A 21,926-nucleotide genomic window follows, 5' to 3' on the forward strand; every position below is an offset into this window, starting at 1 on the left:
GTTGTTGGTTTTTTTCCAATGAGTCTGAATGCTTGCATAGGAAGGCACCTGAATTCAGGAACAGGAAAGGAGGGAAGAGCTTAAAGTACTTTTTCCCATCTCTTAAGTCTTTTATTAGTCTTTCTCAGAGTATCTGATTATGTTGCTGCCTCAGAAAAAATACAGTGTATCTTTATAAGGCATGAAGTCTACCTCTTTTAAGCCAGTTCTTAAGGGTACTGTTGTATACCTAAAAGACTTATTATGTGAGTAAGTATTTAGAAGTCTAGCATGTTTATTATAGACGCAATAGAAATACCATACAGAACAGCCAATGGTAAAATCAGCTGTCACACATGTTTGTAATGTAGAAGTAATTATTTGCTTCATTTTCTAAAAACTGGCATTTAAAATGTTTGTCCTATTCTGAATTCTGCAATGGAATTTAGAAAGCTTTGTTGTTAGCGTTTTCTCACAAATCTAAACTGAAATTAATGAGGACGTCTGCTTCTTGCAAAGCGCCTATGATTTTATTCATTAGTTTTGTTAACAGGCTTTGAGCTTGATTCTGCTTCCATGCATAGTTACCTGGTGCCTTTTTGGCAAATGTCCTGATTACATTACAGTAGTGCAATCAATGGCGGATGCCTGAAGGTGAGAAACGGAAGTACGTTCTTATTTTGATTAGTTTCAACAATAAAACAGCATTTCACAGTCTTATTCCTATTTTCTCTCTAATGTTTGTGTAGTGAAACTTAAATTTTATGGAAGCCTCTGATTTTCCTATGTTTGGGGCACAACCCCCATATTGAGGGGGGATCTTATCCACACCTATAAATACGTAAAGGGTGGGTGTCAGGAGGATGGGGACAGGCTCCTTTCAGTGGTGTGTGGGCACAGGACAAGAGGCAATGGGCACAAACTTGAGCATAGAAAGTTCCACCTAAACATGAGGAGGAACTTCTTTACCCTGAGGGTGGCAGAGCCCTGGCACAGGCTGCCCAGAGAGGTGGTGGAGTCTCCGTCTCTGGAGACATTCAAACCCGTCTGGACGCGTTCCTGTGCCACCTGCTCTGGGTGACCCTGCTCTGGCAGGGGGTTGGACTAGATGATCTCCAGAGGTCCTTTCCAACCCTATGATTCTATGATTTTTTTCTTTAGAATGTTGAAAATCCACAGAATATCATATTACACATTCTTTTAATAGAACTGTATTTTGGGTCAGATTTTAAAAGATACCTGAGCACAAAAATATAGATTGTCAGTTAACTCCTGCTTAAGCCTTAATGGATCTGTTCTGGGCTTATTTTGTCTTGTTCTCTCTTAAACTTGTAGAAACTTCTTACATCCTCAACATCCTTTGGCAGGACTTTAAACAGTCTTCTCCCCATTCCTTGAAAAGCCATCTCTCTCTGCTTATTGAACCTTTTACTAGCTTCATTTGATGGCCTGTAGTTTCTCTTTTGGGAGGAATTAGGGAAATGCGATACCTATCCATGGTCTCTGTGGCACTAAGGATCTCATAGACCTCCATCTTTCTTTTCCACATATTTGTTATCATTAGCATCATTAACCGTAGAAAATACAAATACAGAGCACGAGCAATCTCCATGGCAGGATCTAAGGTAGTTCGTAAAATATGGCTGCTTTTCCTTCTTTCCTTTGAATTATATTTTGCCTTCCCCCTCCCCCCTTCCTCTGGCGCTTGCAGTGTATGGGATAAGATATCCCAGGTTGAAGGTTGGTGTAGGTGATAAGTACAGTATTAAATCTAGCTTATGTTGCTCAACAAACTGAACCTGTGATAGTTTGTCAGTCAGGTGGGAGGCGGTGAAATGAAAGCGTACCCCTAAGTAGTACTTTTAAAGATAGAAAAAGAATTAACTTCTGTTTAAGTGGTAGAGGTAGCTATTTTGGATTAAAAAGTTCTTAGTGATGGTGCATTGTACACATAGTGATATGGTCGTGATTCTGAACAGCTTTTTTTTAGGAACATAGCTAATACCAAAGCCCTTTGAAATGCCTGCTAACTAAGTGTGAGATGTACTCTTGGGATGGTCTTAACTGGGAGGGATTCAGACTTCAGAAAAAGGTATCTTCACAGATACCGATAGCTTCCTTGGAATCTGAATGTGTCATTAGCAAAATGCCATTTCTTTTGTCGAATCTTATATTAAGCATTTGTAATTGTGAAGAATGAGCAGAAAGAATTAAAAGATAAATTGTCAGAATAAGCAAGTTAAAATGTATTTAAGGTACAGTAAATTTGCAGTATTTATGTGTAAGTGTGAAAACTGTGGTAATACAAATGTATGTTTTCTGAACAGATAATTAATGTGTTTTAGAAGTTACCAACTTTCATTCTTGCTTTAGCAGACATTTTCAAAATGTTTTACAAACCTTTTGAAGGCAAATTATGGAATAATCCTGAAGGATAACTTAGTTTATGTTTTTCACCTGCATTTTTCAAAAAATTGGGAAAACGGTAAAAGATGTTAAAATTTTTAAATACTCATGGTCAGTCACACAGGATCAGATAGACTGTGTTCCAGTTCTACTCAGTAGATGTAATAAACTATATTCTTATCAATTGAAGTAAAGCCATTTCTGTGTGAGGACTAACTTGGGTATTTGTATTAACAAAGTAATTCAGTATTGGTTTTTGAGATTCCACAAAAAACCCCAGTGGTAATAGTGAAAGAAAGGGTTGAATGGATTGCTGCATGCTTTGTTTAGTTAGAGAATATAGTTAACATAACTTTTAGTTCAGATAGATGGATTCTTAAAAGTTAAAAACTTTTGATTGCTTCAAGTTGGCACCGAAATTAACTTTTTTGCAGTGGATAAGGGGAGAACTAAATTGTACTAAAAAAACCTTCAAGGTCAAAATGAGTCTGTGTTTTTTCATCTCAGTTGTGGAGATCTACAGCACTACAGAAAGCAATATTTGAAAATACATAACAAGCAAACACAGTAGTGTATGTCAAAATTTCTGTAAACATTAGCAGTTTGAAGACAATAAATTGTAGCTTGATGCATTTTTTTCATTCATATTGAACAGTGGCTTATATGAAAGCAGAGTAGTTATTTTTGAGTTTACGTAATTGGGAAGAATCTATTTTGCCTTTTAAAAGGGTTGAGCAATAAGCAATTTGGCCAGAAATAATTAAAAATAACAGAGTAGTGGCATACCTGCTTGGTAATAACTGTTTATATCACTGAATAGTCTTCAAAGTCTTGCATAGCAGTACAATTTACAAAAGCTCGTAGTGATAAGCTGTCAATAAATAGCTTCTGTGCATCATCAAACGTGTAGTACCAAAACAGTACATCACACCTCTCGCTTTTTTAAATATATATAATATATAAATATATATACTTATATATATATATTTATATATATATATATATATATATATATATATATATATATATAAACCACTTACTTGGAAAAAAAGAACAACCCGTATCTCTTGCGGTTAAGGTTCTCAAGTGTCTTAGGTTTATTCTTTCTTTTTTTAATCTGTGTTTGTAATACCTGTCTGTGAAATGTGTCAATTAAAAGGGTGTGCAGTGGTGTCTTCTGAAGGAAGAGGAAGTCATTCCCCGTATCAGAGCTATGGAAGGGCGTAGAGGACGACCACCAAATCCAGACAGACAGCACTCTCGAGAGGAGTCGAGAATGAGACGACGCAAAGGCCGACCTCCGAATGTTGGTAGCACTGAATTTCTAGCGAACACCGACGCAAAGCTCTTAAGAAAGCTCCAGGCTCAAGGTAAGAAGTATTTACTGTTTTCACGAACGGAGGGTATCAGTATATACTGAGTTAATGTTTTTTCTAAAGAGAAGTGATGTGTTTCACTAGGATATTAGTATACAGCATCTTATTTTGGAAATTTGTCACGTGCTTTTACTGAAACCTTTTTCAAGATCAGTAAACGCATATATGATTCAAAGGAAGACGTGTGTGTGTAAATGCATGTCTAAGAGCTTACTCTATAGTTACTTTATTTAGATTTATAAAATTTAAAAAGGCAGACGTCCAATAATCAGGTTACCACTGGTGTATTTTTTTTAAACAGGCAAAAATTAACAGATCTCTGTTTTCCCCTGTATCAGCTCAAACAACAGTGGACCAAGAAATTGAAAGTGAGAACTACTGAAGTTTGCTTTTCTGTGAATCTTTTGGCTGTTCAGTGAAAATGCTTTTCTTGTGAAACCCCTGATAGTGACAAGATTTAAGTGACCATAATGTTGAGTAGGTTCCTAGAATAAGTAGTACCAATCTTGAGAGCAGAACTTTCATGGCATCAAGTATTGCTATATATCAAAAGCACAAGGGCCTGGTTTTAAATAAACATGGGGTACGTGACTTTTGAATTTCAGTTCTTTAGTCCATAACTGTATCATATTTTCTGAATGCATCTAATCAATTATGACAAATTCTTAAAGCCCAGGAGTCAGGATGTTTGTTTTAACTTAAGATTTAACTGTTCTTTCTTGTGCTGACTGTGGACATGTTTGTTTAGCTGCCTTGTATTTTGCATAATGTCCTTGCTAACAGTACATGTGCCTTTGTATCTGCCTTGGAGCGATGCCTTGCATCTTTTTACCTTGTTGCCTGCAAGGAGTACTGTTGCATATAGATATATTTAAAGCATGCAATGGTAATGATTTGGACAGAGAGAAGGCAATTCTAGAAATACCTTAGTACATGGTATGTCTTGTAGCATGTCACAGATATTTTACTTGTGTGTTAAGTTCACCTCCACCTTTTGTTCAGTCTGAGAATTAGGCAATTACAAGTGTTGACGGCTAAAGCATCGAAGCATTTACTGAGAGGCTGTGTGTTTATTGTTGAGACACGGTAACTGATTCCAGAAGTCTTTTCTTCTCATTGGAAAAGATAAGCCCTAGTCACTAAACCATTTTGCTTCACTTTGCTTCTTCCCTTTCCCTATATTAGACCCTGTAAGGGGTGGGGGGGAGTATTTAAGAGCACTCTCCCATGTCTATTTCCCCACCATGCACTGTAGCATTTAATAAAATGAACAAAAACATGGGGTCTGTATATGCAAGGAGATTCAAATGTATAATATTTGATGTTACGTGTGTTCATATCTACCTTGCTGCTTTTTTCCCCTCGTGAGAACATAAGAAATGTCTCAGTGGCTTAGCCCAGGGGTTCATCTAGTGCTGAGTTCTGTCGCCAGTAGTGGCCATAGGAGATGCTGCTCACAGAAGGCATGGGAACCTGATCACTGTTTGGTCCGTTTATTTCCTTGTATGTGCACCTGTATGTGACATCCCAAGGTATTTTATGAGTGATGTTGTAGAGCATGTTTTTTCTTGCTCCGTTTATTTTCTGTTTATGGAACTGTTGCCCATGAACTAGCCTGTTCTTTGTTTTTTAACCTCCTGACAATGCTCTCTCTACCAGCCTCCTGTGGCAGCAAGTTCCAGAAGTCTGCTAACTACTAGACCATTTTCATTCTAAAAAAATGATCATCTGTTACTGTCAGTGGATGTTCCCTAGTTCCATTATACAGGGTTTGGAGAAAAACAGTTCTCCAATATATTATCCACCACCTTGATGATTTTGCAGACCATGATCCTCTCTGTCCTTAGTCTTCTCTCCAAACTGAAAAGCCCAAGTATTTTTAGTCTTTTCTCAAAAAGTAGTTGTTCCATTCCTTTGATCCTCTTGTGTGTCCTCCAATTTCAGTATTTCTTTTCTGGGTGTATGATGAGGCTCCTCTGCTGCCTTTGCCCACTGTTTTGCAGGGCTCTTCCAGGGTTCCTTGCTGTCAGCATAGCCTTGGATTTTCCAGAATGCTTAATATCATCTTCCCATTTTGGGATTTAACTTTGCAGTCCCCTTTACAGGCTTAATTGATGAAAAAAGTTATTAAATAGAGCTGGTTCTAATATTGAAGAATTTGTGAAGAAACCATCCACTAACTCTTCTTCATTACGAAAGGTGCTGCTGACCTCTGCCCTTTGCCTGCTATCATTTAAAGAACTTTCAGCCTGCAAAGCTTTCCTTCAATGACATAACAGCTTAGTTTTATTAATAATATTTGAGTTAGAACCTAGTGAAATACTTTATGAAATTCCGAATAAGTTATGTCCATTAGATCCTCTTTATCTTCCTGTTACTGACACTCTCATTGAGACTTGAAATTAGGCTGAATTTCCGTTCCTAGAAGCCATGCTGACTGTCCAAACTGATGATGTTTTATAATGCACTCAGTTAGTATATGTAAGACATAATATATACAATAAGCCTGTACCACCTCAACAGGAAAGGAAAATCAGACTAACTGATCTGCAGTTTCCAAGACTTCTGCTAGAGCCCTTTTGTTGTGGATGAGTCGCCAGTCCTGTGACTCGGTGGCTGTTGTTAACAATATGGTAAACAGCCAGACCACAAAGTCTCTGGGTTCATGTTAGTGTTCCTTCAGATTTCTCAGCTTACTCTGTCCCGTCCTGGTGTCTGTTAACATCTGACTTGCCTTCTTGATGTAATGCTTCTTTTAAAATTACCTCAAATTCATTTAGCTCTTCTGACCTGTCTGCTGTAGACGGTGCACTGAGTAGGACAATATACCCAACATCCTCAGCAATAGAGACTGGCACAAGGAATTAAGTAACCTTTTTTTCATAAGGCTCTTTTTTCTATCCTGCTCATCGTTAGGTCCCACTGATTGCATTTTTGGCTTCCTGTTGTCATGTATGTAAGGATCTTTTACTGTCTGCGCAGGCATCCTTTCAAGGTGCTCTTCAGATTCTTTTTTAGCCTTTTGAACTCACTCTTTAAGGTTGTCGCGTCATAGGCTTTCCTGTTCTTACTTAACAAGCTTTACATTTTTTACATGCTCACCATTTTCCTATGATGGCCTCCTTTTCTGAAGAATCGCATATAGACTACCTTTTTAAATGCGTCTCAGTGTTTACCTGGACAAGTAGACATTTTTTTATCTGCTTCTAGGTTGCTCACTTGAAGAGTATGCATGCTTGAAGACTGCTTTTGTACAGCTTTTTTTTAGGGCCACATCAAACGGACTACATAGATGTCTCTTCATTTACTGTTTTTATGCTATGTGACTGCATAGAAAGCTGGTCTTCTGCCTGTACATCTCATTCTGGTATAGAATCATAGAATCGTTAGGGTTGGAAGGGACCTTAAAGACCATCTAGTTCCAACCCCCCATGCCATGGGCAGGGTCACCTCCCACTAGACCAGGTTGCTCAGAGACCCCTCCAGCCCGGCCTTAAAAACTTCCAGGGATGGGGCTTCCACCACCTCTCTGGGCAACCTGTTCCAGTGTCTCACCACCCTCATGGTGAAGAACTTCTTCCTAACGTCTGGTCTGAATCGACCCATCCCTAGTTTTGATCCACTCCCTCTACTCCTACCATTACCTGACATCCTAAGGAGTCCCTCGCCAGCTTTCTTGGAGGCCCCCTTAAGATACTGGTAGGCCACTATAAGGTCTCCTCGGAGCCTTCTTTTCCTCCAACTGAACAACCCCAACTCTCTCAGTCTGTCCTCACAGGAGAGGTGCTCCAGCCCCCTGATCATCCTCGTGGCCCTTCTCTGGACGCGTTCCAGCACGTCCATATCTTTCTTGTATTCCTTTAACGTTGGTAGCTGGCAACACCATGTATTATTAATCATCGTTCTACTGTGTCTGTGAGGTGTCTGTTACATCGGGGTTATCATTTGATACCAAGAATTTTAGTTTCCCTCATTTCTTTTGAGACTTCTTGGCTTGATTTAGAAGCCCTTAAATTTTGTTCAACACAGCACATACTAGTTGAACAGAAATACAGGTGGTCTGATTTTTCATCCCTGTTTTTTGCAGTATAGGTGTTTGTTTCCCATCTGTCCCTATCAGGTACATGCTGAACATTAACTACATCCTCCTCACGGGTTGTGTCAGTTCAGACTAAGCAGTCCTCTGCATCTGTTGGCCTTTCCATAGTTCATAGTTTAAGTTCCCCTCTATAATGTAAATTCTAATTTCCAGCTACTGGTTCTGTTTTGATTGAGGTGTCACTTTTCTCTTCTGGATGGTTTCCCCTTGACCCTGAAGGCTTCCCTGTTGTCGTGTACCTATTTACACTACCGTTGTTATCTGCAGCATCATCTTATCTGTACATGGATTTTCCATAAGTCTGCCTGTTCTTGGTCGTTGCCCAGGAAGGTGACAGTGTTTTGCTGTCAAAGAGGTCCTGGACCTCAGTCCTGTGAATAGCAAGCTGAATTCAACCTCCAGAAATCCTTCCTATAGCTGTCTTACATCAGTGTGTCCATGCACAGTTCATCCAAATTTCACATTCTCATTTAAAATAGAAGAACGCTTCAGGAAGTTACTAATTAGCGGAAGAGTGGCTGGCTATAGGTAGCCACGGGAAAGAGAAGCGTGACCCAGATGAGTGTGCTTTTACAGCACTGTTAACAAAGGATTAGATAATTACATGAGGTAACTTACAGGGAAAACAGTAATTCCATGCTTTCTGAATAAAATGTTGATTTAGTACTCTGAAACAAATGTTTTCTACTTTAAAAAGAAAGCAGAAATCAGTTTTTAAATAAAGCAGCATTATTGGTCTTATGCTATCACTTAATAGATGATTTTTTTGCTCCAAAGGTTGTACTTTGTTTTATGTAGAAAGTATCCATGTTCATTTGCGTTGTTCATATAGTTACTGATAAATGCGATACCACTAAAGGTAGCTGATAGTGAAATGTTGCCAAGATAAATGTATGCAAAACAAATCTGCTGTTTTCTCTGACTTTACCTCAAGCAGATGTCTGGAATATGAGCTACATCTTTATCGTTGGACAGCACTGTTTTTATGAACGTAATATTTTCTTTTGGTAACAGAAATAGCTAGGCAAGCAGCACAAATAAAGCTACTGAGAAAACTCCAGAAGCAGGAACAAGCTCGAGCTGCTAAAGAAGCCAAAAAACAGCAAGGTAAGTATTACTTGTAAAAGTTTGTGCAAGCTAGCAGATTATTTTGAAAAGTATTAATGAAAAGTTACCTGTCTCTTGTCATGTTCTGCTGATACTAATTTTTTGTTTGCTTGTGTTTGTTAGCTATTATGGCAGCTGAAGAAAAGCGAAAGCAAAAGGAGCAGATAAAGATAATGAAGCAGCAGGTAAACTTTGTGACTGCTAAATAAGCTCTATGAATTATGTTTTGAATTACTGAATGAACTAGGGGTATTTTAATTATTTAGTAAATTACTAAGTATGCTGATTACAAAGTGAATGTTTTAGATCTAGTTTTAAAGAGCACACAGTGTATATTACTTAAAATTCTAAACTCTGTAGTTGTTATTCATGTTGTCAGGATATACCAATTTTGTCTGTTGATTTAAGCCACCCAACATATGTAATTGCTTGCCAATATCGGTAAGAAATTAAAAACCCTGCTACTAAAGTACAGTGATGTGGTCTTCCTTTATTTGGTTCTGTGAAAACAAACAGTGTTCTATCTGATTATGTAAATACTGGAGTAGTGTGATTAGCTGCTTCAATCATTCTGGCTGCCTGTCCGTGGTTTTAGGTTGTATGTGAAGGGTTGTATCTCAGTATGCCAGTGAAATAATACGTGCTTTTAAACATACAAGTATTGTTAAATACTGTCACAGCAAATACTTCCAATAATAGTGAATCCTTATAAACTTTACCAAATGAAGCTACTTACAGAAGCAGCCAAGTTGCATTTAGATCTCTATACAGGCTTCCTATCTAATATTCAGAAATCAGCAAACCAAAACATGTCTTTATTTGATTTATTTTGGTTTGTTTTTTTTTATCTCAGAGATCAATTAATTAGGATGAAATAATATAATGATAGAATCGTTTAGGTTGGGAAAGACCTAAGACTAAGACTGAGCACTGGAAGGGGTGGCCCAGGGAGGCTGTGGAGTCTCCCACCTCAGCAGTTCTCAGCAGCTGTCTGACATGGTCCTGGGTAACTGGCTCTAGGGGACCCTTCTTGAGTGGGGGGTTGGACAAGGTGACCTCCGGAGGTCCTTTCCAACCTCTACCATTCTGAGCTTTTGTAGATAGCGACAGCTTCAAAGTTTCCACTTCTGAAAGCAACTGATACTTGTTAAAGACAGGCCAATAACGCACACTTTTCCATTTATCCCCCCCCAAGAGCATTGGACTTCGATTAACTCACATCACCCTGTGATTATAAAGTGGCCCTTGCATTCTTAGGTGCACAGGGAGCACAAACTGCTTAATTGGCAAATACATCAAATCCAGACCTTGTTTATCATCACCATGTTCCTTCTTGATGTATAAACTAATCAAATTTTCATTATTCCAATGTGTAGGGTATTTCTTTTCTCTGAGATATTTCTTTAGCCCGAAACTGAGAAGTTTGTTCTGTATTAGCTCTAGCCTTTGTGAAATTGAGAGAGTGTGGTACACGCTCTCAACTTTTGTACAGTTTTGTTTGTAAAGTATAATAGGGGATAATAGAGACTTAAGATCCATGCTGTGAGCTTTGCATGTTTAAAAAGTTCAACACTGTATAAACAAGGCTCCCGAATTACTTTGCTGGATAAAATAGTCTTACACTGGACTTCTAAACACTTTAAGGAGCTGGTAAGATTTACCTGAAGTTGGTAAGACCTCATGAGGTCTTCTTGTATTCAAGCTCTATTCTTCAGGAACCTCTGTATGTCTTTCTTTTCTGTGACTGCTCGTTTTATGTTACATATTATGGATAATCTTTTCTTAGGGGCTTAATGTTGTGTTTTGCTATTTTTTGATGAAGTATATACATCGCTGTGTGTTCTCTAGAAAGTAAAAATTTTATAGTAGTCCATGTTCCTAGAGTCTCAGACCAGCTCACAAGAAAACAGTGTCTTCCATGCAGATGGGCTTTACCCTCACTGTTGTAAAAACACCTGCTGATGCAGAGAAGAGCATTGAGCTCCATTTCAGGCTTCTGATTTAGGCCTCCCAGCTTGCAGGGCTTTTCCATGGTCCGAGTTTTACTGTTAAAACTTTACAGCAGGTCCAGCTGAGTGTATTGCAACACTTCTCTTTATATGGTCCCTTCCTAGTCACCATGGCTCAAGCAGCTTTTTTGAGATAATAAAACCGCAAATAATGTGCTAAGAAATTTTTAATTTGAGCTTGGGTTATTACTGTTTAACGGACAAAATCTATACAGCACAGGAAACGTGAACTAATCCCAAAGTTTGCAATGATTGCATTTCTAAATCAATGTAATAAGACTTTATTCATATTTCAGGAACCAATTCCTGAAAAAGAATAAATTAGAATATTGTTACACAGCAGCCATCTGTGGAGTGCTTAGCATGATCATTTTCTTCTTGCCACGATGAAATATGCTGAAATGTGTTGTACTGCCTGTGGCTGCTGTTTTGGTTACTTTTTTTTGTTATTTTACTCTTCAGTATGTATAAAACTCAGTCCCCTAAACTACATATTAAGGCATCCAAACTCGTCATCAATTTCCTGAATGCTCTAAAAACATGGAGAAACTGAAGTGTACTGAACTGTGAATATATTATCCAGGTGCACGTCAGTGACTGTTACTGGCGGACAGAGGATGTGCTTGAGCTTTCACCGTACTCGGGTTCTCCACGTTGCCCTCGGTACCATAAGGCTGCTAGAACCAAGGCAGAAAATAGTGTTTTGGCAGAACCCCATATTTCTTATTGAAGGAGATCACAAAAACATGTTTTTCATGTCACAGCTCCCATTTCCATTCATTCCTAAATAGCTCCACCCATTGCTAATTAGAATTTGAATGCTGCTAGCTTATTTGCATTATCATAAATCTGTCCCCCTTAAAGCTGTTAAAAGAAGCTAAAATACCATGATAACTTAAAAATGAGCACCTGTGCATAACTAAGTGTTGGTTCCTTCAAGGATATGCCAGATGTCTTCCAATGCTAGTAAAAATTATAAATTTACATTGTTATATGGGAAGAATTGACTACAATAGGTGTGAGACTCAATAACAAAAAGTATATATGTTTAAACTTGGTCATTTTTTAAAATGTAAAAGTAAATTTACTTTCTCAATATTGGTTTTTTAAAAAGAAATAACTTTCTTCCCCTTGTAGGAAAAAATTAAGCGAATCCAGCAAATCAGAATGGAGAAAGAACTTAGAGCTCAGCAAATTTTAGAGGTAAAAATAATTGCTCAAATATAATTTTTGTGTTGCCATTTTAAAGAATGTTGTGATTTTATAGTCACACATGCGCTTAGGAATGTAACTAAATATAATGGCTCTAACAACCTGGACTTCCAAAGGCCAGTTCAAAAACGTGTCTTAAAATACTGTTCTTAAAAAAAATCTATATTAACTGTGACCCAAATCTTGCAAATGTTCACTTGAGTTCCTGACTTTCTACACAATTAGTTTTGTATTTGCTAAAGTTAGCAGCATAACTATTCCTTTGTTAGGAAATAAGTTTTCAATAATAGGATGTTAAAGCAGTATCATGCTCTGCTCTGCCTGAAGTGCAGTGGATTTAAAATACTAAGTTTATATATATGCTACAATATACTGGTATAATATATTAGCTTGCTAGGATACTCGCAAAGATAGATTGCTAGTTTTCAAGTCTCCATTCATGGAAAAATTAATGGTGATCTCTTTGCTATTTATTTCTTACTGTTTCTGTGTACACTCACTTTCTTAATTATAAAAGTCAGGTGAAGCAATTTTGAGTGGGACTTGAAATTCTGGCTTAACTTTAAAAAGTAAATGAATTGTGACTTGATTGATTATGAAAGCTGCATTGGGGAAGAAATCTGTTGCAATGTGCACGATGTGTAATGATGTTTTGAACTTGTAAAGGCACGTAAATTGATTTTTAGTCAGTTTATTTTCACGTTGTGATGGTGCTGTTTTGTGACCTGTTTTGCATGCACAGGCAAAAAAGAAAAAGAAGGAAGAAGCAGCAAATGCCAAATTATTGGAGGCCGAAAAACGAATAAAGGTTAGTTTAGAGGAGCTCCAAAAACAAGAACTACGTTATGGTGTATAATATATGTTGATGTGTATAAAATCAGTAAATTTGGAAGGAAATTAATTGATAATGAAACTGTAAATAGAGATGGCATATGAATAACATGTACATATGTTTATATAAATACATGAAGCATACACAGAGAGAAGTTTGTGTGACAAACACGCATACATACATTCATACATACACATGTGAACATACAGAGAGACAGTAATTTTTTGTGTGCCATTTCCATGAGTTTTCCTTACATGACGCTTGGTTTGCATGACTTAAAACTTCTGTGCAGTAACAAGCACAATATTCTCTTAAGCACACTGTATCAAGTAACTTTGTTGCTTCTCAACAAGTACACGAGACTACAGAACTCCTTAAAAACACTGGAAAATACAGTTTATATATGTACTTCTGTTACTGTTTTGGCATTCTTAGTGTGTTCTAACATGAAACTTGCAACTCAGTAGGCGTGCTGTCATGTACACTGTCTGCTTCTCTGTGGTCAGTGTAGGGGGGTGGGGAAGTAAGAATTTAATGGAGATGTGCTGTTTTAGTGTGGCAAAAATGTGCAACTTGTAAGTAAATTTTGATAGACTTTTTCAATTCACTTTTGTTCTTTTGTTTAAGGAAAAAGAGATGCGAAGGCAGCAAGCTGTTCTTCTGAAACACCAGGTTGGTATACGTTCAGTTGACCAAACAGACAGAATGCCAATTGTGAACTACTACTTAAGCTATATGGGGCGGGGGGATCCTTCAAAATACGTCCTTTTAAATTTCTGGGTTTGATTCCTGCACAGATTTTCTTTCACCTTATGATTTGTTGCTTTGCTTTGGTATTGGGGTCTTTTGGGGGATTATAAAGTGGTTTTATGACTTTGTGATTTCTGTTTCATAATGTTGTGCCAACTCTTTCTACCAGGAGTTGGAGAGGCATAGACTAGATATGGTATGGGTATGTTTATTTTTGTACATCTAACACCGCATTGTGATTTGGTTGTGATATGGTTGTCATAGCAATGCATAAAATGTAGCACTGGCTGCTGTCATATTACATACTGCTGCATGGCTTTACAGCACAGTGCATTGCATACATCTGCTTGTCTGTCTGTTGAGGGGAAAAAAAAGACATGTCTCGAACATGTGTATAAATTGAACATGGCAATAATTAAATGAGGTTTTAAGCCAGAAATCTTTGTTACTGATGTCCGAATGGAAATTGGACTACTGTATAAAGTCAGAGATTAATTATTGCAAAATTAATAGGCAGTCACTTGAATAATTTTTGCAAGCCTTGTCCCCGTTCACTGGGAACGAATCCAGATATTTTAAATACAATTTGAATTAACCTATTTCACAAATCAGGATGATTTCTTTCCTAAGTTTTTAAGGTACTGAGGAGATAAGTTTTCAGTCAGCGGTAAATACATAATGTTATAATTATACAATGAAACATTAGAATGTAATCCTAGCCTCACCGAATTAGATGATGAAATTCCCGTAGCCTTTACTGGGGCCAAGATTTACTCTACAGCTTTTAAGGAAAAAAAATTGATACTTGATGCTCTAGAATACATCTCTTCAATGCACTTGAAGTTACTGACATAATTTTTTGAGGGACAGGCATCAGTAAATGCAAGCGTCATTGCGTATGTATATACGCCACCACTAGCTTGATTAAAACGGATCTAGAGCTGAGAAAATGAATCAAATTAATTTATTGCTTGGTTACAAAAATGTTAATATTTGAAATGTTTGAAAGTGACTAGTAAAAATTTCTGCTGAATTGGCTATTGAAGAAGTAAATTGCAAGTCCCGTGATAGCAGATGTAAGGTAACTGACCTGTTCCAGCCAACCATTATGCTTTTTGTTCTGCCAGCTTATGAAGGAGCATCACAACTGACCATAAGTAAATCTGTATGCTTCTTTTTTACACTGTCTCCATGTTCATTGCTTTACCTTTTTGCTTTTGATTGTTCTTGTATTTGCTTTCTAAACCTGAACTAAAACATGCACAGACTTGGCCATTCTTGTCCTATATTTAGTATTTACTGTGACTTGTCTATTAATGCTAAATTTGTTACTCAGCTTTTTTACTGATTTGAAAATGTCGATTAGTTTTGTTCTAATCTTACCTGCTTCAATAGGAACGAGAAAGGAGAAGACAACATATGATGCTTATGAAAGCCATGGAAGCACGTAAAAAAGCAGAAGTGAGTATTAACCTCTCAAAGTTTGACGTTTTCATGGTTCCATTCTGCAGTGATCCGTGGAAGAGCAATCTCTTTGATGTACCTGTATGTGTAGTTTCATTTGTATACATGGTGGGGCAGGACAAGAAGCACTAGGCACGAATTGAAATACAGGAAATTCGGTTTAAATGTAAGAAGAACTTTTTTACTCAGAGGGTGATGTTGCAACACTGGCACAGATTGCCCAGGCAGACTGTGGAAGTGCAGCCTGCTGGAGCTGATGCTGGGGGGGACAGCAGCAGGGACAGGACACACACAGGGATGGGACTGGATGATCTCAAGAGGGTCCCTTCGATCTCCAGTGATTCTGCGCAAGAAGCAAATAATGGAATAGTCACTCCAGAGTCTTTGGTATTTCCTGGAAAGGAAGCTTTATTTTCTCTTCTTGACATTGTTCATGTGTATAAGAGGAGTAAGGACTTCATCATATTGACTTGCCATACTTGCTGAGCCGGTTTTCCTCAATACTTATCCAGGGGTAAAAGTACACATCTTCTTCCCGTCCAGGCTTCTTAGAACTTGCGGATTTTGTAGATGATTCTAGATTTGGACCATGATGAAACCACACAAATAGGATTATTATGCCTTAATAATTTTATTTTTTCTCCTTCAATAGAAAGTACTGCTGTGCTATAGAAAATAAACGCTTCATTTCTCGTTTTGTTTTACTAAAAATATGCATCAGAAATTCTGAACCAAGAGATAGGGAAGGCTACAGTCCTAAATGTGTATGTGTGTCATTTTGTGTAGAAGCATGTTACTTTATCTATCTCTGAATCTAGTTATTTAACTTGTTTTCTTTTTTGAAAGCAGTAACATTAAGGTGATAACAAAAAAGGGGTTGATGTCACTTTCCAAAATTTCAGGCTGCTTTTGAGGCTGATCATCTAACCATCTAGATTTTTTTCATCTTGTTTTGTTTCTTGACACCAACGTTGGGGGGTGCTGGAGGAGAAAAATAATAGATGCTTGGCTTCTCACTTACTGTCCCTGTTTTCTTGTTGTACAGAATAAGATACTAATGACTGTTCAGTTTTCAGATTCATGCTAAGTGTGTGGTAATCGAAGGCCAGAAGCCATGTGTGTTGAAAAGATCGATGGTGTTTTATAAGTTACACGTATCCATTTATGTATTAAGGGAATTTTTAAACCATGTGCTGTCCAGAGGTGCCTTCCCAACTACAGGCTTCTTGAGTCATCTGTGCTTTAGCAGATGCTCATCAATGATACTGGTGTGTAAGGGGGCCTTGAAAGTCAGATGCCTTGCACATACGGCAGTTCTGTACCAGGTTTTCACTCCATACCCATTTCCTTGTGGACAGGAGAGAACAAAAGTGAATCTTAGATTTCCTCACAAATTTGATGGTTTTGTTCTATTTCTGTAGTTTTCCCCTTCCCTTTACTTGAATGCAAGTTTCTCAATTGCTGTGGTAATTATTAAGATTGCGTAAGTAGTGCTTTTCAAATTCTTAGATTATTCCGTTGTAAGTATAATAAGAAGGTTTTATTTTCTGTCCTTTTAATTCTACATAAGGAAAAAGAGCGGTTAAAGCAAGAGAAACGTGATGAAAAAAGATTAAATAAAGAACGTAAATTGGAACAGCGTAGATTGGAATTAGAAATGGCAAAGGAGCTAAAGAAGCCTAACGAAGATATGTGCTTAGCAGACCAGAAGGTAATCATAATAATGTAAACTTATTTTCTTGCCTCTTGTTTCTCTATTTTGCCATTGTGACAGTAACTTTTTTTCTTGCACCCGCTCCCCTGTTTGAAATACACACAAATACAAGATACTACAAACGCTCAAGTAGCATATGTTTAGTTAATAAAAAGCATTTTCTTTAAAAGTGGCCTGCTTCCCAAAAAGCACTCTCATGATTGCTTCAAAAAAAATTGACTACTCTGAGTTATTTTTGCAGCAGGAATAGGCATCATGTCTCAAGATCGAGGCGCTAGATAGAGCTTTTCTCATACGTGCAACTATTCTAAGCTGTTACTGAAAAAAGTTACTCTCCCAGTCTTCTGTGTTCTTAGTTCTTGTCCTTCAGGGCTTGACATACCTCAGGTTCCAGCCCTCTATTCCAGATAATTCCCCTTCCTGTGTCCCCCTGATATTTTTCCATCACCTTTTATAGTATTTTGGCTCAGAATAGAGCCTGAGAGCATCTCCTCGCCCAAAAGTAAGTATTTCTTACTCTTGCCTCTTACATTATGTGAAAAGGTAAACATGCTTCAGCCTTGAATTAAATTTACTGGATGGGATGTGGAGGGGCAGCTTCTGTACAGCTTTTACCTTCTAGCATTGTCGTGCTGTAGGTCATGTGGAAGTTTCAACCAATTTCTCTGGCTAGGATCAAAAAAGTTTTCTTTGAAAATATACTACTGAATCTTTCATTGTTTTTCTGTCTCTTTCAGCCTTTGCCAGAGTTGCCTCGCATCCCAGGTCTTGTTCTTGATGGAAGCACATTTTCAGATTGTCTCATGGTAGTGCAGTTCCTGCGTAACTTCGGTAAAGTTCTTGGCTTTGATGTGAATGTGGATGTTCCTTCCCTGAGCATTCTTCAAGAGGGTTTGCTAAACATAGGGGACAGCATGGGAGAAGTACAAGACTTGCTTGTAAAGCTTGTCTCTGCAGCTGTTTGTGATCCGGGACTCGTTACAGGATACAAGGTAAAAAAAAGAAGGAAAAAAGTCCATAACGAACACCCTGTATTTATGAATGCGTTCTTCTTAGTGCTTCTTTGACACCTCTCTGATTTGGATTGCCATTCCCTTTCTGTTTTCTTCTCTTTGGTATCACTGTTCTAATGTTACTCAATGACTTTCTGCGCCCTGTCTGCCCTCCCATTTTCCAGAAGTGATATATTTATGTGCATTTGCCCTACCCTCCCACATTTTCAGTTGGACCTCTTGAAAGGTACTGTCACATCTGTAGCCAGGTCTTTTAATTCTTCCCCTCCCCTTTTATTCTTATCCTCATGTTATGCTTTCAGTGAATATTGCCGTTTCTTTCTCCACAGTCTGCTCTCTACATCACTTCATCAAAACTCTGATTCATTCATGATACTCTTTCTTATTATCCTTCTTTTCCAAGCCAGCATATCTCTTTTCTACTCTAGATAGCATGATTGTACAGAACAGTGTTCATCACGTCCCAGTTGGATCATGTCTTTTTTCATTTAACCTATTTCATTAATATTATCTCTGCTCTTAAAAACTTCAAAGTGATGACATTCTAATTTGTTACTCTATTCAAGATTTACATTTGAATAATTTTAAAGAAAAATCCCGATTAAAGTCCTTCTGTAAGAATGCAAACAAACCACCCCACTGTTTTAGAAACAATAATGTAGCCTGCAGAGGAGAATAATATTTTAAAATGTGATTGTTCAAAACCTCTCTATTCTTTTTAGGCTAAAACTATTCTTGGGGAACACTTGCTGAATGTTGGTATCAATCGAGATAATGTGTCTGAGATTCTGCAGATATTCATGGAGGCTCACTGTGGGCAAACTGAGCTGACAGAAAGCTTGAAGACAAAAGCTTTCCAGGCACATACTCCATCTCAGAAAGCATCAGTACTTGCTTTTCTTGTCAATGAGTTAGCATGCAGCAAAAGTGTAGTAAGGTAAGATTTTTCCCAAATAGGTCTCTAAAAATAAAATTATAAAAGCGTAATAGTTCAAAAATACTGTATATGCTGTGTTCTGTTATGAGAGGATTCTTCGTGTGCTTACAGTGAAAGCTGAAATTTGCTGTTACTGCTCCTTACATTTATGCAATTCTGATACGATGGAAGAGTAGAACTTTTCCATGTTTGGTCTGTAAGTTTGTTTTCAAAGCTTGCACCAAAATTTCTTCAGCTCTTTGCGGAGTAAAAGATGAGGTTGATTACAAAGAAATTTATTAACAGTTCTAGGGAATAATTTAGAAGAGCCGTATAAGGGTTCTGCAGTACTCTGTTTTCCCTTTTTTCCTTTTGGTTTTCAAGACCTCTTTTGTCTAAATACTTTTAACTTGGGTCATAAGCTGAGGTGGCAAGCTTGATTTATCATGGTAGTAATTCCAGAAAGTGTATACTTCATTTGTGGTCAGTAATGTATAGTGTTTCATAATTGAAAAAACCCCTATGTACGTACTGCGCAAGAGAGGTAATCTGCACTCATCAAATTCATCATAGTAAGAAACTTCATCTTATTGCAGATGACCAACTGTTAAGTCAGATATGTAGAAATGATCATTAAGAACTTGCGTTTCTATATTTTCATCATAGAAACAACCATAATCTGCTAAATTTTTGAGGTTGGGATGTCTCGGAAGTGTGCTCGCAGACGGTCACTGTCCTGAAGCACTTTTTTTGGTTCTTCCATTTCTGCAGTGAAAATTAGGTGGTAGATCACATGAATCCTAGGTAGAATACCACAGCTGTACCAGTGATAGCCTGCATCTCAGCAGAGGGCTAGATGTTTTGTGGCAAATACATCTAGAGGCTTGACATTGGATTAGAGCTATTGAAAGAAACGTCGAATTCTTTGGATGACATGCGTCTTATGGAAAGAAAGCTTACGTGATACTGTAAATAAAGACTGCCTGATATAGACACAGCAGTACGCTACATCGGCATTCCTAGTATCGGAACTTCCTAGCTTTAAAAGTATTTATTTTTAATTGTAAACATTTCTCCAAGACAGTTCCTTGAGACAAAGTTTCTGTACGTAAATGTCTGTCAGAAAAAGATATGTAAGTTCACAGTTAATGGATTATTTTGTCTTTGACAGTGAAATTGATAAAAACATTGATTATATGTCAAACTTAAGGAGAGATAAATGGATGGTTGAAGGCAAACTTCGGAAGTAAGTTCAATTTCTTCATATATTACAATATATTGCTTTTTTCATTTGCTCAGATATGCTGTTATATAGGCAGTTGGTTCTAAGGACAGAATCGACTGATGCAAATTACAGGTTTACCAAGGAGTTAGTAACTGAACTGCTCAAATAAGATGGATGTGGATTTAGAATGGTGCAGCACTAGTCTTTTAAATCTATTAAAGATGCATGAGGTTTAGAGTGTTAGAGTCCCTCAAAATCGGAGCAAAGTCACAAGGTGTGTATTCTTTGGAAGAAAGTAAAATTTTTCTTAATTGGAATATTACAGGAGCTGCCAAATTGCTATTGTCATTATGAAAGTTTATTTGGACTTACCATAATTACCAACGTTCATTCTGAAAGGCATTTTAAGAAGAAATGATTTTCATAAAACAATTACCAACTGAATTTTGCTAATTTGTATTATGTTAACTTAGTGTTTCCCATCTGTCAATATTGAGTTGTTCCCTATACCTAGGGATCATGTGTAGAATGCAAACTTTGAGATATTTTTTATATTTTTATGTAAGGTAAAATTGGAACTTTTTAAGGGTTGTAAGATTCATATCCACTGTTCTCCCATCCTACAAGACAAAATTCCATACAGCAAGCATAAAGGCTCCACCTTAACCAGGAAGCTAGAAGGCATAAAGTTCATGAATCACAGGGGGTGAAAATACATAGCCAGACTCTTTTTTATTTTCTTCTCCCTCCCTCCCACCCCACCCCTGTCATCTTTACCTCTTACTAGGAACAGTGAATCCTTTCTTAGTCCTTTCTTTAGGTACTTGTGTTTCTAATCTTATGTCTCCCTTTTTTCCCTTTAATGTATCTCAGAAGGAAGAAGGAAAGAAGTAAAGAAGAAGGACAAGAGGGAGGTAGAGGAAAAAAATTAGACCAATAAAAAGAAATTCTCTACTAATACTGCAGACCTCAGTCTGCACAGGGTTAATGTATTTTATCTCTAATGACAATCCAAATACCTTTTCCTGTCTTCATCTGTATTCCTTCTATGGGAAACAGTTTTAAAAGTGTTTCTGCATTTCTGATGTAGCCAACTGTCCATTAGTGGAGCGGGACCCTTACCTGTCCTGTCTCCTTAGGGACTGCCTAGTCTTTCTCTCCCTCCATCAAACTGTAAGTACTTGTAGATGTAGGATCTTCCCTTTTCCTCATGACCTCCCTCTTCTTCCCTTTCAAATAGTGGGCAAAATACCCTGAAGTCACAAGCCCCTCTTCCTTTCTACAGTCATTTCTCTATTTCTTGTGTTTTCCTCTCGTGTGGATTTTAGGTTCCAGTAATTCTGTCCTTATTTTTGAGCGTAAGTATCGTGGAAGTGCTCAGAAACATTGTTCTTCTGCTTCTTTGAATTCACTGGACTTGTTTCATCTCTCTGGCTCAAAATCCTTGGATTTTCCACTTTTTCTCATGAATTTCTGATGAGCTTTTTAGAAGAGCCTTCTTCGATCAAATTTAGACAGTGTTTTCTTCTTTATTATGTCAGTTGGTGTTTTTCATAAAGTCTTACAACTGTTCTGGGGCTTCTCTGAAAAGAAATCTGTCCATTTCAGTCTTCTGTTAGGTCTTTTTTTCTGCTTCTAGACTTCATTCTTATGTATGTTATCTCCCCCATCCATTTCAAAAGCTCAGTCTGGTTTTTAAGCATCCCAGTCCCAAATAGTTTTGCATAGGAGTATCTGGTTTCTTGACTACTCGCCATGTGATCAGCGGCTGTGTACTCCTTCCATATGCATATAGACCTTCACACGACCCTCAGCATAAGCCTG

General features: G+C 37.6%; 1 protein-coding gene across 18 annotated transcripts in view; it reads left to right on the forward strand.

Moving 5' to 3' along the window:
• BAZ2B (bromodomain adjacent to zinc finger domain 2B) overlaps window positions 1–21,926 on the forward strand; it is a 155,294-nt gene that overhangs the window by 110,577 nt on the left and 22,791 nt on the right. For 11 of the 18 annotated variants that reach the window (XR_010072126.1, XM_063342671.1, XM_063342661.1 and 8 more), the window contains 12 exons: window positions 3,545–3,755; window positions 8,875–8,967; window positions 9,091–9,152; window positions 12,114–12,179; window positions 12,931–12,996; window positions 13,648–13,692; window positions 13,940–13,972; window positions 15,166–15,231; window positions 16,805–16,945; window positions 17,686–17,940; window positions 18,684–18,898; window positions 20,049–20,123. Coding sequence is in view for 17 of the 18 variants with exons in the window: in XM_063342671.1 (XP_063198741.1) it covers window positions 3,545–3,755; window positions 8,875–8,967; window positions 9,091–9,152; window positions 12,114–12,179; window positions 12,931–12,996; window positions 13,648–13,692; window positions 13,940–13,972; window positions 15,166–15,231; window positions 16,805–16,945; window positions 17,686–17,940; window positions 18,684–18,898; window positions 20,049–20,123 (1,328 nt within the window). In the remaining variant the exon portion in view is untranslated. The remainder of the gene's footprint in view (window positions 1–3,544; window positions 3,756–8,874; window positions 8,968–9,090; window positions 9,153–12,113; window positions 12,180–12,930; window positions 12,997–13,647; window positions 13,693–13,939; window positions 13,973–15,165; window positions 15,232–16,804; window positions 16,946–17,685; window positions 17,941–18,683; window positions 18,899–20,048; window positions 20,124–21,926) is intronic. The other 7 variants (XM_063342675.1, XM_063342665.1, XM_063342667.1 and 4 more) reach the window with 2 other exon arrangements.

Source organism: Chroicocephalus ridibundus, chromosome 7 (genome assembly GCF_963924245.1).
Source record: "Chroicocephalus ridibundus chromosome 7, bChrRid1.1, whole genome shotgun sequence".
NCBI lineage: Eukaryota > Metazoa > Chordata > Aves > Charadriiformes > Laridae > Chroicocephalus > Chroicocephalus ridibundus.